The sequence below is a fragment of the Rattus norvegicus genome, chromosome 1, assembly GCF_021556685.1.
Source record: "Rattus norvegicus strain SHRSP/BbbUtx chromosome 1, alternate assembly SHRSP_T2T, whole genome shotgun sequence".
Taxonomy (NCBI): domain Eukaryota; kingdom Metazoa; phylum Chordata; class Mammalia; order Rodentia; family Muridae; genus Rattus; species Rattus norvegicus.
This window is the reverse complement of record NC_141534.1, coordinates 147,074,929-147,091,341: the sequence shown is the minus strand read 5'-3', so window position 1 is coordinate 147,091,341 and position 16,413 is coordinate 147,074,929. Positions and strand designations below refer to the sequence as shown.

Genomic DNA, 16,413 nt, shown 5'->3' with positions numbered 1-16,413 from the left:
CCTGTGATCTCAGAACCTGGTTGCAGAGTTTAGGGCCAGCCTGGGCTATGCGAGAGGCAGTCTCCAAAACAAAAACCGACTTCCAGCTCTGCGTTCCTGAGAAATCATTCCATCTGTCTGGACCTGGTCTCCTGTCTCTAGAAGATCAGCCACTGGCCCTGTGGGGCAGTCCCTGATGTCACTGTCTAGTGCACACCCAGGGACCAGCAGCCCATTCCCTACCTTGTTTCCCCTGTTGCAGGCTGATGAGAAGAGGCCTTTTATTAGGTCTGTGTGCAGATGTAAGAGAGAATCCCAGGGCTCCCTTCTTAATGCTCTTTGGATGGAAATCTGCTTCTGTCGTGTGGTTCTTTGTTGCTGAGGTGGCTGAAGCAGCCACATAAATGCTACTGCATCATGCTAGAATGAGGTGTCTGGCCAGTATGTGTCACTGGCACTGATGATGACTTTCTGTTGCTTTTGCAATTTTATCCATTCTTTAATCTCTACTCATCACTGTGTCTATAGAGCCACTGAGAGCTGCCTATGCAGATGGCTTCTGCTTGACAGTATCAATGAGCAATGCTCTGTAAAGATCCGATGTTTTGGCATTATCAACCAGAATTTTCATAAGATCCATTTTGGACTTAAGATCCAAACTTGATCTTCTGTCACTTTTAAAACAGCTGACCTTAAACTTCTTTGCTAAAGCAGTTCATCCCCCCTCAGCCTCAGCCTCTGGAGTAGCTGGAGTCACAGGGTCATTCCACTATGGCTGGGTTAACAGACATAGAAACACCCAGGTGTGCACATGCGTTCTCAGGCTGGGCTCTCCCTTTCCCTCTCCCTCGTCTGCCGTGGTAGTGTTAACGATCAGACTGGGGGGTTTCATGCATTCTAGTCAACCACAGTATGTTTTTAAAATGTCGATAGAACTCCTTACATACAAGAATGTTATTTTGTCATTTGATTAGCACTTAAATAAAAACAAAACAAAAAGGCCTGGTAGTGATGGCTCACGCCTTTGATCTCAGCACTTGAGAGGCAGAAGCAGGCAGATCTCTGAGTTCAAAGCCAGTCTGCGATACACAGAAACCCTGTCTTGAAACTGTTTCCCCCTCAAAAAAGATAAGTACTTATAAGCTCATATTTTACTTGAAAGTATTTTAATCATTTTTTTTGTTTTTAATAATTTTGTATAGAAGTATAACCTTTAAAGTAGAAAAGCAAACAAGGAAAAAAAAAGAAGTATAACCTTAAGCTAGAATTGACTTTTCTACTTTGCTGCAGAAATAAAGTATGTCTTGGTTAATTATAAATAAATCATATACTATTACATATGTGTACTTTAAATGTTATCATTATTACTAGTATTATTATCTTTCTGAGACAGGGTATTTCTACTTAGCTCTGGCTGTCTTGGAACTTTCTATGTAGACCAGGCTGGCCTTGAACTCAGAGATCCTCCTGCCTCTGCTTCCCAAACACTAGGATTGAAGGCGTGTGTCACTATATCCAGCTGGTTTCTTAAGATTGATTTCTTTTTATTTTATGTGTTTTGCGTATGGGTGCTTTTTTCTGTGTAATGCATCTGTGTAGTGCCCTCCAAGGCCAGAAGAGGCTGCGGATTCTCTGTCAGCTGCCATGACAGTACTGGAAACTGATATAGCCCAGGCTGCCTTCAAACTTGCTACTTAGCTGGATGACTGTGAACTCCTGATCCTCTTGCCTTTACCACACGAGTGCTGAGTTGCAGAACCCAGGTTCTCTGGAAAAGCAGCCAGTGCTCTTAACCCCTGAGATATCTCACTAGCCCTGCACACACCTAAAGTAATGATAACACCCTTAAATTAACATATAGCTCTCTGGTTCTAAGACTTCAGTTCATTGAATGACCAAAACAGGGCTTAGTAGGAATCCTTGTACGTTTGCCAATAAAGTAATAAAGATGTGGGATTCTAACTAACCACAGATGGAATGATGTGCCAGCAATGTGGTATAGCCTCTAGGGGATTTGGTACAAATATGAGTCCCAGCGATGAGCAGTAGCGACTGTAGTGAGGCAGTGTGGTCCTCTAGTCATCTAGGAGATGGAGTCTAGTGGAAGGTGAGGAAACCAACGGCAACAGCTGTAGATCGAAGAAGCCATCTGATGAGGACGCCTGTGTAATGGCATGTGCATGTGACCACCTGCACACATAAAGACCTCTCCCAGGCTGGGAATGGAACTCAGCGGTAGACTGCTTGCCTGGTACCTTGGTGGTACGCATCTGAAACCCAGAACTTGTGAGGTTCAAGGTCATCCACCTAAGTATCGAGTTTGAGGGCAGCCAGGGCTATCTCAGAACCTGCTTAAAAACAACAAACAAACAAACAAACACAGACAATGGTATTCCTATCCTGGAACCCCTCCCACTCAAAGTTTCCTACTTTTCACTAATAATCTCTCTGTGAATATATGCCCATGAGCACATGCACGTACATACACTCAAACAGAGGGGTGGGAGAGAGTGATTCCTACCCAAGGTCTAGGGCGAGTGCTCTAAGCCTATGTCATGCAACGTGCTCTTAGCTCTAGATTTCCTCACTGAAGTTCACAACTCACAGAGACCTAATGCTATAAGCCTATAGTTTGGGCTACAGGGAAAGCCTGAAGCAAGAGAATCACAAGTTCGAAAGCCAACCAGAGTAACAGTTTATCAAGACCATATAGGAAAGTTAAAAAACGACCACTACCGGGGCTGGGGATTTAGCTCAGTGGTAAAGCGCTTACCTAGGAAGCGCAAGGCTCTGGGTTCGGTCCCCAGCTCCGAAAAAAAGAACTAAAAAAAAAAAAAAAAAAAAAAGACCACTACCAAAATCCAACCAGGGCTGGGCATGTAAGTCATGGTGACTCTGCCTGCCTAGAACTGAAGGGATGGGCAGGAGCGGGTCGGGGTGGGAGGGACACATGAATGAATGAACAGTTACCTTCTGGGATTCAGAAGAGTCATCAGAAAGATTCTGCCCTCAGCGACAGCTGTGTCTCCCCTACCTTGTCAGTCACTGTAAGACCTACAAAGCCAGACTAATTTGCTGTCCTGGTAGATGTATTTTTCAGGAACATTGAGTTTACAATCCTGTAAGATAAGGAGTCTGTTTGAACTCCTTTGAATGTCCAGATACCCCTTTCCTCAGAGCTTACCCACAGAAACAAAGGGAGAGATGGCCTTAGCTATATCCTTGCCCACCTCAGTGTTAGCCTCAGCCTGTTGCTCGGAGCTCCTCTGGACCTCCGAGAAATCATTTTATTTTTGGACCAGGTTCTACCCTCAGTCTCCCCCAGAGATTGGTGACTTAGGCCCAGAATCTTTCTCCTCCCTTGGTTGCTCCCCAGGCATTTCCCTGTGCTCACCCTCAATAATTAGCGCATCCTGTAAGACAGAACCCAGCAGGCTAGCCCTTGACTGTTTAGGTCCTTCTGGCTCCTGGTGCTAACTTGCTCTTGCAGGCTGTTGATGTTTTAGGTTGCCGCTAACAACGTTGTAGCTACCCTCCTCTTCTGATGCTCATCAACCAACTGAAGAGCAGTGCTAGCTCCAGACCCCAGGAGATGACTTGGCCAGCCCCCTTTTTATTGTTTCTGAATAAAACTACTAAGATACCCCAAACAAACAAAAGCCACAGAAGAACAACGAGTTTGGATTTCTCCCACAATGAATGCTTGGAATTGTTAGAAATTCTTCCGGCCGACCTTGCTCCTATTGCCCATGCTGTGCTTGCAACATGCTCGTCTGCCCTGAGCGGTCCACAGGACACCCCAGAGAGCTCTTGAATACTGGCCCTGGGGTCTTCCAAGGCTCAGGTTCTGAATCATTACTGTGTTCCTTGGAGCTGAGCCGAGGCTCTCCGAATGGTGTATAGGATCAATTTGTGGTCTTTGGGCCTTATGGCTCCTGGTTTCCCTATTCTCCTCAGTGCAGCCTTCCCACCATTATTATCATAGCAGAAGGGTCTGCTACAGGGACAGTCAGTCTAAACCCTGTGGGCTCTCAGCACACTTCCACTTTTCTACGGGGTTACACAGGCCAATGGCTTCAGGGCACCCACAGAAGCTCTCCTGGATCTTCCTGCAATCCAGGCGGAAGGAACATCCCTTCTTGGGACTTAGCATTCTCACAGGAGAAGAAGAGTATGGGAGTTTATTTAGATAAGTTGTACATCCATCTGCTCCTGAGTCATTGACCACTGCCATACCAAGTCAGGTGGCCCACTCACCTCTGTCCACTCCTCCACTCAGACGTTCACTGAAGGCTACAGCTAGCTCTCATGCACAGCCAGCGCTGCCTCGATGAGGTCTAGTCTGTCGAGGGGATGCAGGATGGATATGGTGACCTCTCATATACTTTCCAGCATGCCAGGTCATACTCATACCTGTGCTCCCTTCTAGTGCCCAGACAGAGCAGTCCACACAGGAGGGGTCTCATTTCATCTATCCTGTCTTGTTCCTATTCCATTTATTTATTTACTCAGACGCTGCTGGAGGTCAGAGAACAGTGCTTTTCTCTGTCTATCACGTGGGTCCTGGGGATTGAACTCAGGCGTGGCAAGTACCTAAACCATGGAGCCATCTTGCTGGCCCTCTATTTCATGTTCTTAACAAGCCGGGATGGAAGTTATCATCCCCATCTCACAAATAAGGAAGACAGAGGAACTCATTAGCAAGTGGAAGATGTTGAGGTGTTTCATGCAGTTTTGAACTACAATGTAGATTGCTGGCTTTATGAACATTAGAAATGAAGTACTGTGCGATTTCTGAGTTAATAAATAGGTTTTATAATACATTTATGGAATAATGTCACGTATATCAAAAAGGCTGTCAGAAGTATTCGGTCTGAGATGCACCGATGTAAGAGTTATACGCCGGCAAGCCTGAAAACAAAGGAAGCACTAAGTCCTCTAGGGCAGCAGGATTTCATCTCTTTGTGATATTTATTTTTGGTTTTTGTTTATTTGTTTGTTTCACCCAGTAACCTGGGTTGGCCTTGAAATTGTGATTATTCTGCCTCTGCCCCTCAAATTCTAGGATTACTTGTGTGTGGCACCCAGCTCGGTATTGAAGTTTTAAACGTGTGTTTGTGTGTGAAGTTTTAAATGTGTGTGTGTGTGTGTGTGTGTGTGTGTGTGTGTGTGTGTGTGTGTGTGTGTGTGAGATCCCTGGCAGTTGTGTTAGAGATCCGAGAATAAACTCAAGAAGGTTGGTGAGACAGGCACCTTTCCACTGAGCCATCTTGCTGGTCCAATAAATACATTTTAGAGTAGAATTTTAGCTCTCAGAAGGCAAGAAGAGATTAAAAGAGCTTGAAGCCATAGTCCCCTGACTCTCTATTTCCTAATTGTGACAATTTTTGTATATAATCTGTCTGTTTCTGTATTAACACATTAAAGGGTATTTTTGATACATTCTGTAATTATGTAGAAAAGAGACACATGTTACATTTTATTTACCTTGACACAAAGCACCAATATGCAGTAGTGAAGTTAGAAGCTGGCCTTTGTCTGTTACCGGTGGCTCCTGAGGGTGAGTGGCAGTTCCATGGTTAGAAGCCGACCGCTCTGTTTTTCTCTCTACAGCCGTCACTCCATCACGCTGATAATGTCCGTGGGACCCGCCACCATGGGCTGGTGGAGAGGCCAGCCCGGAACCGCTTCCACCCTCTTCACCGCAGGTCTGGGGACAAGCCAGGGAGACAGATATCCTTTTTCCCTGTCTGAGGAGAGTGTGTGTTTTGAAATTATTGAGAAATGGTCCGGATTTATCTCACTGTGGTTGCCATGTGGCCTCAGAGCTTCATCTGATCTGCAGAGAGGAAGCAATAAAAGCAACTGAGTTTAAAACTGTAAACATTCCTACAGCAGGATTGGGAAAGACCACGGTAGGTGTTTATGAAAACATTGGTAAAGTTCTGTTGAATAGAACAACTGAACATAAACATTGAATTCTGGTGTGCAAGGTATCTTTGGCATTTTCTTCAGAAGTCAGCAGCATTAAGCTTGACTTTGAATCAACTTAGAGAGGTTTAGCCTATCTAGCAAAACCAGGCAGATTGATAACATGTTTGTGATTTGTTGACCTGGTGACCTGCTTTTGGAACTGAAAGGAATTCTTCTAAGATTGACCATCTGTGTAGTCTCAGGCTCAGTAAATGACAGGTAAAATGTAAAGTGGGTGTTTAGGAAAACTCCTCAACAGTGCTGTACCACCACACTCTGTGCTGCTAAGTAATGAAGCAAAGGGGCCGTGAAGCCTGGCAGTCTGTGCTCGGCACTGTTGGAGGCAGGGGCAGGGCCAGGCTGGGCTGGCTTTCTGCAGTGGGGTCAGCACAGCGCTTAGGGTTCGGGGCAGACAAAACTGAGCTGGATGCTATGGGAGAAGGAGAGACAGAAGTGAATGACGCTTCTCTGCCTTCACTGAGCTCAGGACAAGCCTGGTAGAGGAAGGAGCAGATGGGCGTGGCCAGTCTCCCTGCAGAGAGCTGATTCCTGGCAGTGATGGTAGAGTTGGCTTCATAAGCTTAGAAACCAGGAAGTGGGGGAGGGCACTCATGTTTACTGAGCACCTACCCATGCCAGACACTGCTGGGCAGTTTATATGTCATTTAGTCCTCAGAATTCAATGAGTTGTTTATTTTTTTAACCCTCAATTTTCCCACGAGAAAACTAGATATCAGAGTAACTTGCCTGGGATTCCACCGCTGTGATTCATGTAGCCCAGGCTCGTCCACCCAGTGGCCATGAAAACCATATGCTAGAGAATACTCCTGTGAGAAACTGCAGCAATGTGCAGAGGAAGCCCTAGCTTTCCTTGCCTTCATGGCCTCTAGGTCTTACTCTGTTGAGAGGTGAGGACAGTGAGTATTGACTTCTCCTAGCTCGCCCCTCTGGACACCACATCCAATCCACAGAGCCTCAGTGACTTCTAGTTCTCTCTGTTACATGGCCTCCGTCTGGGAAAATGGAAATGACAGAGGATCTTGGGAATTCCTTCCTGGAATGTGTGATGACTTCATATGGAATGCAAAAGGTAAAGGGAAACAGTTTATCTAACTAGCACATCTGAGCATGGAGTGATATGCCAAGCAGTCATCCAAATGGCTTGGAAGCTATTTCTCTGCTGATTGAACGACGCAGAGGCTGGAGTGTGCAGCTCAGTAGTAGGTGCTTGCCTAAAGTTCTTGAGGGTTTGGGTTCAAGAAAAAAAATTTTTTTCCTGCTATTGTGGCTCAGTGGCAGAGAACCTGTGGCTTGTGCAAAACCCAGGGTTCATTCTCAGCATGAAAGAATGGAGGGAGGGGGAAGGGAAAGAGAGAAAAGGGAAGGAAAGGGTGGGGAGAGAGAGAGAGAGAGAGAGAGAGAGAGAGAGAGAGAGAGAGAAGAAGAAGAGGAGGAGGAGGAGGAGAGGGGAGAGGGAGGGGGAGAGGGAAAAGAAGAGAAGAGAGAAGTAGGGTGTGGTGTGTCCACTCATTAAACCCACATCCATGGAGACCCCTCTCTGGACCAAGCAATGTCTTGGGCATGGGGGACAAAGTGAGAAGGAGATATCAACTCTGTGGTTTAGTTTTACAGTCCTTTGGGAGATGGTGGACAGCTAAGAGGCAAATAATAATAATTAAAGAAAATAACTTCAGGCGGCATCTTAAGTTACCTTTTTATTTATTTGATAAGACACCATGTCTGAGGCAATTTAAAGACAAAAGACTTGGGCTGGAGAGATGGCTCAGTGGTTAAGAGCACTGACTGCTCTTCCAGAGGTCCTGAGTTCAATTCCCAGCAACCACATGGTGGCTCACAACCATCTGTAATGGGATCCAATGCCTGCTTCTGGTGTGTCTGAGGACAACTACAGTGTTTCATATACCTAAAATAAATAAATATTTTTAAAAAAAGACAAAAGACTTTACTAAGGGCTTAGAGTTTCAGGGGACTAGAGTCATCTAGTGGCACCGTGGAGAGCATGGCAGAAATGAGGTTGGCAGGCGTGGTACTAGACTGCAGCTGAGCACTCACATCTTGAGACACAACCTCGACGCAGAGACAGCTAACCGGGAGTGTCTTTTGAAACCTCAAAGCCCACCCCCTCCCAGTGATACCTCCTACATCAAGGCCACACCTTCTCATCTTTCCCAACTAAGTTTTGCCAACTGGAGACTAAGTATTCAAACATAAGAGGCAATGGGGGCTGTTCTCATTCAAGTCACCGTGGATAGTGTATGCTCTTCCCAAAGAAATGTTCTACATTGGCAATGGGATAGGTAAAGCCCTAGGAAGGACTGCACTGCATGCTCAGGGAATCTGAGGATGGCCTGGCTCTGAATCAGCTTATAAGAGCACCAGCAACGCTTGCCAGCTCCCAAGGGAAAGGAAAAACCAAATGGCTCTGCAGAGACGTTGTTGGACTCGGAGTGTGATCTGATTTACTGATCATGAGCCATCTCTGTGGTCGTCTCCTGAGGCCCTAATTGGGATCCTGGTCCTGGACTTCTGCTGATGTAGAGAAGTTCGCTAGCCTAGGGTGTCACTAATGAACTAATAAGTCCTGTTTGAGGAGTCAAAAGACTGAGCATCATGACAAGTAGGACAATTTTACACCTCAGCTGGTGACTTACTAGAATTTGGAGGGAGACTCCTGAGACTTTCTTCGCTTTCCTGGTATGCATTCTGTTAGCTATAAAATAGCTCACTTTAACTGCTGCCTCTCATATTTGTTTGTGGGACCAGTCTAATTTTTAAGTGTTATCTTTTAGGTATATGGTGTTTTGCCTGCATGTTGTGTCTGTGCACATAAATGTGTCTGGTCCCTATAGAAGTTAGAAGATGTGACATTTCCTGAAATTGTAGTTCAGATAGTTGTGAGCCACCACGTGGATGCTGGGAACTGAACTCATGTCCTCTGGAAGACCAGCCAGTGCTCTTAGCCTCTGAACCATCTCTACAGCCCATAAGTTTAATCCATTTTAAAAGCCAGAAAACTTGTTTGAATCTTTGTTGGTATAAACAGAAAGAGAAAAAAAGACGTATTCAGAATTTTCTTCTTGTAGTTGTTTCTTAGTGTGGGTATTGTTTTAGGGTTGGCAGACTGGCTAAGATAAGAGATTGGTCCCAAATAAAATGAACATTGTTCAACAAATATTCCAGCTTCCTGCCAGAGTGGGCAGCCACGACCCGCAAGGGATTCCTTCTGCAGTAGGCTGAGTTATTGGCATGCATGGCTACCACAAGGTCAGGGCTTGCCATAAGGGGACCCTGGTTGACCCCTGCACCTGCAGGCAAAGCAGAGGCACCACACAAGCTGTTCTTGGCCTGGGAGCTTAGTGTGGACAGTGAGGAGTCCATGCCCTCAGCAGCCACCCCACTGCTTCTCAGTGGTAGCAAGCTTGCTCCAAACCACACCATTGTATTGCGTTTCTGAGCTATTTCCATATATTGGCAGCACGTGACTATTCTAGGTAGTGTATTAAAAGAGGACACACTAGCAGTGTCAACCTTTAAGAGGAAAACAAGTGTTAGGAAAGTTCCCAGCAGAGTTGAGAACCCTGGCCTGAGTAGTCCAGAAAAGTGTGCCTGAGGTCCTGAGAGTCAGGAACCGCTGTGCTCTGCAGTGGGCCTGGCTCTGACTGATCTTGTCATAACAGAATGGACATTTTACAACATGGAACATTGTTCTCTGAGATTCATAACCTGTTAAGTCTAATTGTGTCCTCCAGCTGGTGTTAGAGTCTTATGATGCATAGGAAGGCTCTGAGGAGCTCGGGTTAATAAATATCTATCCTGAGGATTTCAAAACTTGTGTTACCTTAAAACCCAATTCTTATATAACATTCCCATTAGAGGCAGAGACACTGGTCCTTAGAGTCTAAGGGGAAACAAGCCTGACATCATAGTGCCACAGGCAGCCCTTTCATCTGTCAAAAGACTTAGGAAGATGTCGTGCATTTCTTTAAAAATTTGGCTTGAGGGCTGGCAAGGTGATGAGCTGAAGGGGCTTACCATGCAAGCTTAGCAATAGGAGTCCCCCCAACTCCACCCCCAGGACCTATGCAAAGATGGATAGAGAGAACTTACTCCATTAAATCAACCAGTGTGCCTTGGCATTCATACCCCCCACACACATACACACCATGCACACATGCACACTAATGTTAAAATTCTTGACTTAATATATTATTTTTATAGGAGCATGTGTGTGCCAAACATGGTGGCTTACAAGTGCAGTTCCAGCATTCAGGAAACCAACATAGGAGGATGATTGCAGTTCAAGACTAACCTGGGCTACACAGCAAATTCAAGGCCACTGTAGTCTAGAATGAGATCCTGTCTTAGGGAGAAAAAAAAGGAAAGGAAAGGAAAGGAAACAGAAATTGGGCATAGGACCCACATAGCATCCTCTCTTAGACAGGCAAGTCTAGCTCCCTCCCTCAGTCAGTAAGGATAAACCTAATTAGATGAGAAGACAGAACTAAAGAGCCCATACACCACATCCTGGCTGCTTTTACCTCAGCCCAGTCAGATGGAGAGCGGCAGGAACTCACTGCACTGTCTTGTTCTGAGTGCTTATTAAGCAGTTAGTATGCAAACTCAGAACCTCAACCTTGAGGGGACAAGCATTGCCTATCATGTTGTTTTTGAGACAGGGTCTCACTGTGTAGCCCTGGCTGTCCTGGAACTCACTCTGTGGAACAGGCTGGCCTTGAAGTCACAGACATGCCTGCTCTGCCTCCAAGTGTTGGGATTAAAGGAGTGCACACCATGCCTGGTGGACTTAATGGTTTTAAGAACGGCAGTTTACTTGAGAAACCATGCTAGACATTTATTTGCTCTATGAATTGACCTTTTGTAGCAGAAGTTTATCAAATCCTCCAGAAGAGAAGAAGGCAGATAGATCAGCCAGGCTGTGAGAGTCGGTGCCTCCTCCCTGCAGGCTTCGACCACTCCAGCACAGACGTCCTCCTGTTTCATGGGGCCTTCTTACTCCATCTTCACCTCTGCCTCTTTTCTCTCTTTCTGGGGCCGGCCCTGAACTTCATAGACACTAAGCCTAATCAGATGGAAGGAAGGTGTCTCTGGAGAATATCTGTCTCACTGTGCGGCTCAGAGTCAGATTAAGAAATGAGATAATGCGATGTGACAAAGAAAACAAGTGTCTGGAAGAAGACAGACTTGCAGTCACAGTGCTTTTCTTAGCAAGGGAAGTTATTAAGGTCCCATTAGTACCGACTATGCTCTGGTTCCACATTTGTATGCACCTGATGCCCAGCCTGCCTCACAGCAGGTCCCCACTCCATTAATAAGATCCATTTCCGCCTCCAAGCAGGCGACATTTTCCTTGTAGGCTCCATCTTCTCTTGAGGCCACCCCAAAGTACGTGTTCTCTCTTTTCATGACCTGGCTCATGGTGCCAGGTCACCCCCTCCTAGCTCACCAGAAGGGCTTCCTGTAGTCTGAAGCCTTGGAATGAGGGAATGGTAGGTTTGACCCCAGCCCACCATGCCAGCCGTGGATTTGGATTTCTATCTCATCTAGGGCTGAGCCTCTATTTTCTTCATCTGTGAAACGGCGATGATGTCATCTGCCTCCTAAGATTTTTAAGATTACAGGGGAGCTGTCAGGAAGTGGTGTGCACGCTAATCCTGGCCTTCAGGAAGCAGAGGCAGGCAGATCTCTGACTTTGAAGCCAGCCTGGACTACAGAGTTCAGTTCCAGAACAGCCATGACTACACAGAGAAACCCTGTCTCAAAAAAAAAAAAAAATGTATAGGGTAGCGTGAACTCATTTAACACAAGAGAGGCACAGAGTAGGTGCTTATGGTCTCCATTTTCCTATTTCTGGTGTCTTAATGGATACCTTGCATTTCCTATATTATTTCTCCCTTAAAAATGAGAAATAGATTTCTTTTATTTATTTCTTCAAATATAATACTTCAAAAATAACACTTCAGAGCAGTGTTGGTGATTGTAAAGTGTGTAGGTGATTGGGTCGGTGACAGACTAGACCAGGAGAGTGGATGTGGTGCCAGTTGGGAGGAGAGAGCCAGGTCATTAGGAGCCTGCAGCCACCAGAGAGCACAGGAGCGGAGCCTGCGCTAGGGAAGGCAGAGTCCAGCATGTGACAGGGCTGAGAGAAGCTCAGGGCTTGGAGCCACGTTGCTGAGGGATGCAGGCAACAGGCTACAAAGTCTTAGCCTTTCAGCAGGAAGAGACTGCTGAAAGATACCTTGTTTTTTGCTTTTGTTCTTTTATTTGTTTGTTTGTTTGTTTGGTTGGTTGGTTGGTTTAGTTTGAGTTTTTTAAGATTTTATTTATCTATTTATTTTTGTGATATTTTTTTTTTTCGGAGCTGGGGACTGAACCCAGGGCCTTGCGCTTGCTAGGCAAGCGCTCTACCACTGAGCTAAATCCCCAACTCCTATTTTTGTGATTTAAGACAGAATTTCTCTTTGTAGCTTTGGCTGTCCTGGGACTCAATCTGTAGACCAATCTGGCCTGGAACTCACAGAGATCCACCTGCCTCTGCCTCTCCAGTACTAGGATTAAAGGTATGCACCACCATTGCCCATCTTAGATGTATTTTTATTACATTTGTTATAATTATAATTAGTATTTTTATTGTATTTAATTATATGAATGGGGAGAGGGTTATGTACACATAAGTTCAGATTCCTGATTGGCTCCCTTGGAGCTGGAATTACAGGTGGTTGTGAGCTGCCCATACTCTCCTGTTTAGCTGTTTCTCCAATCCCCTTTTTAAATTAATTAGTTGTTCAATTGATTTCTTTCTAATATCCACCCTGGATGGCCTGGAACTTTACAATGTATACCAGGCTGGTCTTGAACTCACAGAAGTAAGCCTCTTCCTCCTGAGTGCTGGGGTCAAAGCATGTGCTACCACAGCCAGCTTTAAATCTTCTTTAAGGGGCTGGGGATTTAGCTCAGTGGTAGAGCGCTTACCTAGGAAGCGCAAGGCCCTGGGTTCGGTCCCCAGCTCCGAAAAAAAAGAACCAAAAAAAAAAATTTAAATCTTCTTTAAAGCAGAATGATATGTTTTAAGATACTCTGTCCTCTGGTGCAATTCGCTAAAGCAGTGCCCGCAGCTCTGCTTCGCTGTGTGGGGTTAGCATCCCAGGTGTCTCTCCGAGTATTCGGAACGGATCCTCAGGCCTGCCAGACCCAATAAGCAACACAGAATCTAAGAAACAAAGCCTTTTACACTAGGAATTTACATTCTTTTCAGATCTAGTACAGTTCTCTTTTGATTCAGAAGTAATAGGAGCTCACCTTAATTTGGGAAAAGATTGCTTTTTTAGATAGATATGGTTGCATACTCCTATAATCTCAGCACTCATGAGGCTGAAGTGCAAGGATTGCTGTGAATGAGGCTAGCCTGGGCTACATGATAAGTTCTAAGCCAGCCTAGGCTACTTAGTAAGACCTTGTCTCCAAAGTTTCCCCAAAACAAACTCAAACAAGAAGTGTATCCCCCTGGGACTGGGGATTGACCCAGGAGCTTCCACACATAGGACAAGAGCTCTACCTTGAGCTATATGCCCACCACTTCTGGTTTTTACTTTCTTTGAGAGAAATTCTAAGTTGCCACCTCTGCTGTCAAACTTTCCATTGTCCTGCCTCAGCCTCCTGAGGAAAACAGAACTGGATTGGCTTATGTCACTGGAAACCCAAGGACAATGGCCAAGGGACCATAAGATATCATTAAGACTATGTTTGTGGTGTTGAGTTCTTTTATAGACAAGCATTCTGGCCTCTTACACCTCATTCCCACCTGGAAAGCACTCTCCTTGGTCCTGTCTTGAACTTAACCCTGAACCAGTCATGGTTGGCAGGAGAGTGAGCTATGAGATACTGTGACTGAAATTAACTGGGCCTGAGTCTATCCATCCCCTGAGAAAGGGGGCCTGCATAGCGTGACAGCCTCGCCAGTGTTTGTGATGCAAGTCAACGGAGTTCTTGAAAACAGATGTTGGGCAGACATACGCACATGCATGCGCGCGCGCGCGCACACACACACACACACACACACACACACACACCACAGAAAGAAGAGGAGCACACCGCATGAGTCTGGTGGAAACACTGGTTAAAGGTGGAAGCCTGGAGCCGATGTGCAATGCAGAGCGTGGAGATGAACAGCTGTAGGCTCAGTGGCTCAGCCTCCACTTTGCTTCTAAATTCTGCTTCAACACTCATCCATTTGTTTTCCTTTATTAAAAATTGCACTTTGATGGAAATGCTTTTGCAGCCAGTTATTCTTCGCAGCCCCTGGATGAGAGCTGGCCAAGGTAAGTGAGCTGCACGGGTGTGATGTCTGTGTTTGTTCTATAGAAATATCTTAATAGGTGGGGAGAGCCTCTTTTTAAGATGGTGTCACTATTTTAACCATCTTCAATGCTGGTCTAGACTTATTATTTTAGTTGTTGGTTTTTTTAATAATTGAGACAGGGTCTCTTCTAGGCCCTCTTCCAGGCTGGCCTCTAATTTGTGGCATAGCCAAGAATGGCCTTGAACTCCAGATTCTCCAATCTCTACTTCTCTAATGCTGGAATTAGAAACATGTTCCACTATGATTTGGGGGAGGGTACTAGGTCTCTCTATGTAGTTTAGACTGCCCTAGAGCTTGCTATGTAGACCAGGATAGCCTTGAACTCACAGCAATCCTCCCATTTCTGCCTCCCAAGAGTCTAGCCTAGTTAACTATTTTTAACATCAATTTGTTTATCTTAGAAAATTTAAGTCTTGAGCTGGCTGTGGTGGTCTAAGTCTGCAATCTCAACACTTTTGAGGTTAGCCTGAGTGACATAGTAAGCTCCGGGTAACCTAGGCTGTGAAATGAATCTGTCTTGGATCACAACATCAAAACCTCTCAACCTTTCTGTGTATGATTCTGAGCTTGTAAGAAAACATAGAATAGGGCTGGAGAGATGGCTCAGTGGTTAAGAGCACTGGCTGCTCTTCCAGAGGTCCTGAGTTCAATACCCAGCAACCACATGGTGTCTCACAACCATCTGTAATGGGATCTGACACCCTCTTCTGGTGTGTCTGAAGACAGCTACAGTGTACTCACATACATAAAATAAATAAATCTAAAAAAATAAAAAAAGAAAAAAAGAAAAAAGAAAAGAAAACATAGAATATAAATTACCTAAGCAAATCTAGGTTCAAATAGAAACATTACCAACAAAATGTCTGATTTGTTAGTCTTATGGTAGACATGAAAAAATAAACCCCTCTCTGGCATTTCTTAGTCAGTTGCTGAAAAGAAAGAAAGACTCCTAATTGAACCTGTATCAGTGAGCTTGGTTTAGTCTCTGAGTGTGTCGTAGCTGTATAACAGTGGCCACCATGGCGTCAGTGCAGCGTCTGTCGTGCATGGCATTGTTTTACACCTCTACATCAGACGTAAGAGATTCTTAAAATGTATATATCGCCAAGAGTGAGGCCCACACCTGTAGTCCCAGAAGTTGGGATGCTGAAGCAGGAGGATTGTCATGAGTTCAAGGTTAGTCTGAGACTGTAGTCTGGATCCAAGAAAGGGGATTAAGATGTCAGTAGTTCTGCCTCACATAGGTCCTTAGCCTCCTCAGCGGTCCTGAGTTTCAAGTTTGTGAGATAATACCGTGGTATATTTAAGTCAGACGGATGCACTTCATCTCTGTAGCCCAGAGAAATGACTTTCCTTCTCAGAGCCCTGGGATTGACCAGGTGAATATTTTTATAGGATCGCTAAAAAGTACTTTGCACGTCCTGGCCTTCCTCATGAGAGAGCAGAGTGTTCGCATCCAGGTTTACCAAAGCACCCCTGTACACTCTCAAGGGCATATGACAAGGGGTAACTTATTTGCATCTAGAATAAGACCTACGGTGCCTCAGAGGGGTCAGCCTTCCTTTGACTAGTTCTAGCCAGCACTCAAGTGTGCCCAGCTAGCTGCTGGTGTTCGATGGCTTCCACAGTTATCCTGGGAATCAGAGCTGCAGGTCCTGAGAGATCACCCAGTCTGGCCTCCTCTCCACGGTGATGAGCAAAGGGAGTCTGGGCATCTTAGGTAACTCTTGGCATTCACAGCTGGGTTAGGGAGCCAGCTGACAAGCCCTGGCTCGCAGCACTCAGTTGGTCCCATAGCTTAAACTTTTTCCTTTTTATGTTGTTTGGTTTCTAAAGGCAACAGCCTCCATGGAAAGAGGAAAAGCATCCTGGATTCAGGCTGACATCTGCACTTAACAGGTATTTGTGCTGATTTACAGTCTAAGTACATTTCAAGAAGGAGACAGATTCGATTAGCCAGATAATCTTTACATATTATCTTGTTGCCCAGTTTGTTTAATATCAGTTGTGCTTAAATGGAGCAATTAAAAAGAAAAGGAAAAAACATTGAGTACGTAGGAGAT

At 45.3% G+C, this 16,413-nt stretch overlaps 1 protein-coding gene across 4 annotated transcripts in view; it reads left to right on the top strand.

The window, feature by feature from the left end:
• The window catches only part of Crtc3 (CREB regulated transcription coactivator 3), a 102,300-nt gene that overhangs the window by 52,493 nt on the left and 33,394 nt on the right, over positions 1 to 16,413 (top strand). For all 4 annotated transcript variants that reach the window (NM_001427241.1, XM_087576516.1, XM_087576509.1 and 1 more), the window contains 3 exon segments: positions 5,593 to 5,712; positions 14,248 to 14,309; positions 16,187 to 16,249. In NM_001427241.1, the coding sequence (NP_001414170.1) occupies positions 5,593 to 5,712; positions 14,248 to 14,309; positions 16,187 to 16,249 (245 nt within the window).